At 42.3% G+C, this 6,000-nt stretch overlaps 1 protein-coding gene across 1 annotated transcript in view; it reads right to left on the bottom strand.

The window, feature by feature from the left end:
• Positions 1 to 782: 782 nt before the first annotated feature.
• LOC119433365 (GPI ethanolamine phosphate transferase 3-like) overlaps positions 783 to 6,000 on the bottom strand; it is a 62,883-nt gene continuing 57,665 nt past the window's right edge. The window contains exon 11 of the mRNA XM_037700538.2: positions 783 to 3,989. Within this exon, the coding sequence (XP_037556466.1) occupies positions 3,810 to 3,989 (180 nt within the window). The 3' untranslated portion in view covers positions 783 to 3,809. The remainder of the gene's footprint in view (positions 3,990 to 6,000) is intronic.

Genomic DNA, 6,000 nt, shown 5'->3' with positions numbered 1-6,000 from the left:
TACCACTGTGTATTTGATAATAATGAGTCCACTATCAAGCAAGTTTGTGAAATGGCTGGGTGTTTTTTAGGTACACTGCATGTGAAACAGCCAAGTTTGTTCCCACATCTGGACTAGTTTTCAGAGTTTAAGGCATAGAGTCAACATTTGTGACCACCAATAAAGCTCAATAAAAATTCAAAGGTTTTCAGTCTGCTCAGGTACTGTGTTTTTAATCATGCTTAAGATACAAGAGACGTGACAAATCTAAATTTACAGCAAGTACAATTAATCTTTGTCTGAAGGGATAAATTACATGTCCCAATGTATCTGCTATACACAGAAAAAAAAAGAGTAGCAGATGGAACTACAAATGTGGATGCAAAAAAAGAACACAGTACAAGAATTTTGAGATGTGAGAAAATGTATTTGTGCAACAAGCAAATGACACAAGATGACCAGCATGTCCTCACCTATGCTATCAATTGCAGTAATTTTTTTTTTTTTTTGCCTAGGCTTCACAAGTGTCTTCAATACCTATGTAACTAGTGGCCTAGTTTGTGTACAGATACATTCGCACCCAGATACAACAAACACCTTCAATGCACAAAATCTGTTTGCTATATTAGAAGTTCGTGATATATTTGAACTTTCCCAAAACTACAGACAATGAATTAAACAAGATGCAGAAGAGACACTTTATTTCAACAATGATGCACACGACGAAGATAGGTCCTCCTATCGAAACGTTGGCCAGCCTTTCTGAGGCACCTTATCCCTGTTTATAATCCTTATTCCTCGTGTGCTCTTACTGGAAGAAATTGGTGATTAAGGTCTGTGTAAGTATAGTGTCTACCTGACATTGGCACTCGAAGTTTATCAGGCTGTCGAAGTGGTCTTAAGTCAAACCCCTGCCCCATACAAAATGCTTGGGCAGGCTGAGGGCGTAGTTTGAAGTTCACTGGTTTCCTGGCCATCCCAGTCATCACAGGAAGCACCCATATCCAGTAGTTGTTGCACCTCCCGAACAAGCGCATTATTAAAGACCCCACACACCGACATCACTAACAATACCTTCCCACATTCGCCCATAGTCGGCAGGGCCCGCGATTGACAAGAGAAGTGCTGCGCTGCAATGGTTGACTGCATCGTGTGGCATTCACTTTGGAGGTGCCCTACCTCGGTTCGTCGAGACGCTGCGCACTATGGATCGTTCGATTCGTTGTAATTGAAATGAACAGGACACGGGATTGTTATAAGTGGACCGCTCTCCGATAGACTTCTAGCGAAACATTTTGGCTGCAGTTCAGAAACCGTTCAGAGTAGCCGAAAGTGTGCTCTAAGTGGGATTGTTATATGTGGGCTTGACTATCAGAAAAGAAAAAGCACACATGGCAATGTAGTATGTTGACATTCCGGCAGTGCTTAACATTTACTATATAACAATGGGCAACCATACTTAGATGCAATTAGCAACAAGCTTCACTCTTTTGACATGAAAAAAGAAGGTAAACAGAGTTTTAAAAAAACAGCAGAGACCAGACCTCTAAGAGAAATGTAAAACATACTACTTGGAGATGAACCGAATTCTTTTATACTAGCGAAATTTAAAAAACCAGCGAACGTGCTTAGACATAACAAGATGAGAGACATATTGGTGTTTGCCAGTCAATATTAATTTACGAGGTGTGTTCAAAAAGAAACCGAACTTTTGAAATAGCGCGCCAACCGGCAAAGGGAGCACGCTGCGGCTACTGAGCGCATGTAGCGGCAGGTTTAGACAACAAACTGCCATTTGCCGCGTTTCGCTCTGATCGTTAGTTGGCGAGCTACAGCCGCTGAAGTGAGCACATGAACAAGCTGTTCTTCGGATTGGTGCCAAAATGACAATGAAGGAATTGGAAGAACAGCGTGTGTGTGTGAAGTTCTGCTACAAACTTGGGAAAACTTTCACAGAGACATTTCAGTTGCTTAGCCAAGCATACGGGGAGGACTGTACGAGTCACACACGGTGCTATGATTGGTTGAAGTGTTTTGAAGACGGAAGAATGTCAGTCGGTGACGATCCCAAGCCTGGACGACCTCCCACATCCACAGATGATGACCACGTCGAGAGAGTTCGAACTGTGATTCGTGGAAATCGTCGTTTGACTGTTCAAGAAGTCGCTGACGAAGTGGGTATCAGAGTAGGATCATGTCATGAAATTTTGAGTGACAAACATGGGATGCGTCATGTCAGTGCAAAATTCGTGCCGTTGTTGACTGACGAACAGAAGCAGACCCGTGTTGAAATCAGCCAGGAACTGCTCACTGCTGCCAATGATGATGAAAACTTTCTTAAGAACATCATAACAGGCGATGAGACAAGGGTTCAAAGCTATGATGTTGAAACGAAAGTGCAGTCATCGCAGTGGGTGGCCAAAGGTCCTCCTCATCCAAAAAAAGCACGCATGAGTCGGTCAAAAATTAAGGTGATGTTGGTTGTTTTTTGACTGCAAAGGCATTGTCCATCAGGAATTTGTGCCACATGGTCAGACGGTAAACAAAGAAGTTTACCAGGGAATCCTAGCACGTTTGAGAGATTCTGTGTGCTGTAAGAGGCCTGAATTGTGGGAAAATCAGCGTTGGATGTTGCACCATGACAATGCCCCAGCTCACGCATCGCTTTTTGTCCGCAGCTACTTAGCGAAACACCACACTATTGTTGTGCCCCACCAACCATATTCTCCGGACCTAGCTCCCAGCAGACTTTTTTCTATTCCCCAAGCTGAAAACCACCTTGAAAGTACGTCGTTTCCAAACCGTAGAGGAGATCCAGGACAATGCAAGAAGAGACCAGCGCGCCATTCCAGAAAGTGCGTTCCAGGAGGCTTTCCAAAAATTGAAGAAAAGATGGGAAGAGTGCATTGCCAGTAGAGAGGACTACTTTGAAGGGGAAAGCACTTAAAATGTTGTACCATAAGCAGTAAAGGTGTTATAACAAAAGTTTAGTTTCTTTTTGAACATACCTCGTATGTTTTAAAGGGAAGTAATGAGGGGAGCCTAAAGCAACAACATTGCGGCAGGGAGGATTGGTCTATAAGTCAAAAGAAAAATATGAGTAATAAAAGAATAAAACATAAGTCTGTGCAATGTTTTAATACAAGGCAACAACAAGCATGTAATGATATTTTACATCTTAATATTTTAGACTATCTTCAGCAAAACTGTGGCTGACCTTCGAAACTCACATCAGACACAGAGAGCTGCAGCACTGAACAAATTGCATATGAATGTCAGTCAGCTTCATTTTATAAGAATTAATTTATATTAATAAAAAGTGAACTCTACAAATCACATGATGTCTCGTCCGAAGCATCATATGTCAAGTGCCACCAGACGCTGTTTCAATGTTTTTTGTCCCCAGCAGGCCAAAAGAAGTAATACAATACTGGGCACTCTACAATGACAGTAAACTCACGCAACGGACTAGTTAGTCTGAAAGAAACATGAAGGCAGCGAAAAATACTGAGCCAAGTAAAAGAACACTAAATACAGGCAGTATTACTGTTCTCATTGGAATGTGTACAAGAAGTATTTGTACAGGGAGTGAAGTGTTGCCTCAAAGATGAGGTTTCTCAGTGTGATGTGACTTGGAGAAACCATGCAACCTAAGCACCTCATGCCACTTTCGATTCCTCTCCACAGGCACTGACTTCCCAACACTAGGACACGGTACGTTGATTTTCCATTTCTCAAATCTAATGGCTTCTTTATGAAGGCATTAGAGCCTACTGTTGAGTCAACCTAGAAATATTTAGAGCCTAGCACAGCACTGCTAATGACATAGATCAATCTATATGAAAAACTTGTGTTCTTGACATTATCCTTCGTGACGTCACCCAACCAATAAAGACTGCCACAATGCTGAAAAATGCTGACAACACTTGAAAAACAAGTCGTGGTGCGAATATAGTCCACACCATTAGGTGACGACGCAGAAGCAAGCATGACGCCATTGTGCTGCAGACCTGAAATGCATGCAGAAAACAAGAACTTTATTTGATGCTTCACATAACTAAAAACTAAGCACAATGACTATTTGTTGCAGCAATAAAGAAAACAAACAGATTCAACAACCTTGGTAATTTTATACATCTACAGTTCCTCACAAGCTCTTTTCCTCTGATTGTACTATCTACATCCTATTCAGAGGGGAAAAGCTGCATGCAAATACAGTCACAAGACTTACTTTTCTGGAGCAATTTGCAAATTTGCATGTGGATGTCAACATGACCTCCCCAGAAGCACATGCCCATGAAATGTTTTCGTGAATATATTTGACTTCTCTGACCGTCTGAATATCGGTTCACACTAACCAAGTTTGAAAAGTCAGTTGACAACATCATTACTGTTGCAAGTTCAAATACAAATCAAACAGCAACTTAAATGTTTGGCTGATCAAACTTTTAGTTCCTAGCAATGGAAGTTATGAATAATCTGACATGTATAGTGACCTATGCTAGTGAAGATTTGTGGCAGAGTTGATGCCATGGTTCTCTCACTACAGTGCCAGTATTATGTATAACTGACGTTTGTTTGTTTTAGAAGCTAAGATTTCATCTTTGGGCTTGTGTACAGTTTGAAACATACTGCAGCTTTCTGCGCTCTTGCAGTTCTTATCAAGTGATTAACATTAAGTACACAGCATACAAAAATATGTATATTGAATTTATACAAGTGCAGCTGGCAAGCAAGAAATTCTGTGCTTTGTTATTTTGCAGGTTACATTCTAAATGGTAAATACACAGTCGAACCTCAATATAACGATTACAGATATAACCAAGTAAATCTAAAATGTTTCTCATTGATATCAGCCCAGAATGAAGATAGTATGCCTATAACGAATATTGGATACAACAATGTGCTCAACAGATATAGCATGCTCAATGTGCCCACACAAAAACTTTTCAGCCCTCCTTTTTTCTACACACAACCCAAGACTAGAACAATCTATACAGCTATGCTGCCTTGATGAGTGACCACTCCCATTTTAGAACTGCCATCAAAACGTACCATTCTTCATGAACTGTTTGTACCGCCACATCACCACCCACGGCTCATGTAATGCCCGGCCGGGGCCCTTGAGGTATAGTCAAACCCGGATATATCGAACCCACATATAACGAATTATTGTGTATATCGACCAGCTGTAAAATCCCCTTGAAAATCCCATGCAAATGTATAGGGCTGGTGCACGCGTATATGAACGCCCGTTCACCAGCACATTCGATATATCGAACGCGGCGCCACGCCGAAGACCTGAAAGTGCACTTCTTTGTGCACTTTGAGGTCTTCTGGTGCCTGGAATTAGATAAGAGAATCATGCACCGGGGAAGGTATGGAGGAGTGCGCTGAGCGCGCGGCAAAGCAACACCGCCTAGAGAAAAGTCTCTAGCATGCGCAAGCGTCTCTAAAGACAATTGTGCATCACCCGTGTTCAGTAAGTGACACGCCAATGTAACTTTTTTTTTTTTCTTTTTTTCCCGCTTTATGCTGCTTGCACGCCTCCTGTGTGCCATCAGTTGAGCTCCATCGCACTGTTCGGCTAGCCCACGTGCTGCCTTGAATGTCAACATTTCTTCTTCCAATCTTTGTGGCGTCATCGTGCGAGTTGAGTGCATATGCGTGGTGTCGTTTTCCACAAGCGATGGCCGCTGCAAGTGTAAAGAAAGGAATAAACTTGGACTTTACAATGAAGTTGAAAGTGATGCAACGTGTTGAGGCAGGCGAGATGAAGTCCACGGTAGCAGATGAACTTGGCATTCTGCGGAGCACATTGTGCACGCTTCTGAAGAACAAGGTGAAGATAAAGCTACAAGCCGCTGACCAAACAAGATTGGGAGCCTGCCATGTGTGCGCTCCTGCCCACGAGAAAATTGATGAATGACTTTATGCGTGGTTCCTGGAGATTCGTGCGAAAAACATTTTGGAGGATGGCCCCATGCTAATGGCTAGACCAAGAGGTTTGCTGCCGCACTT

This window comes from Dermacentor silvarum, chromosome 1, assembly GCF_013339745.2.
Source record: "Dermacentor silvarum isolate Dsil-2018 chromosome 1, BIME_Dsil_1.4, whole genome shotgun sequence".
NCBI classification, from domain to species: Eukaryota; Metazoa; Arthropoda; class Arachnida; order Ixodida; family Ixodidae; genus Dermacentor; species Dermacentor silvarum.
The sequence above is the reverse complement of the archived record's forward strand: the minus strand, read 5'-3'. Positions and strand labels throughout refer to the sequence as shown.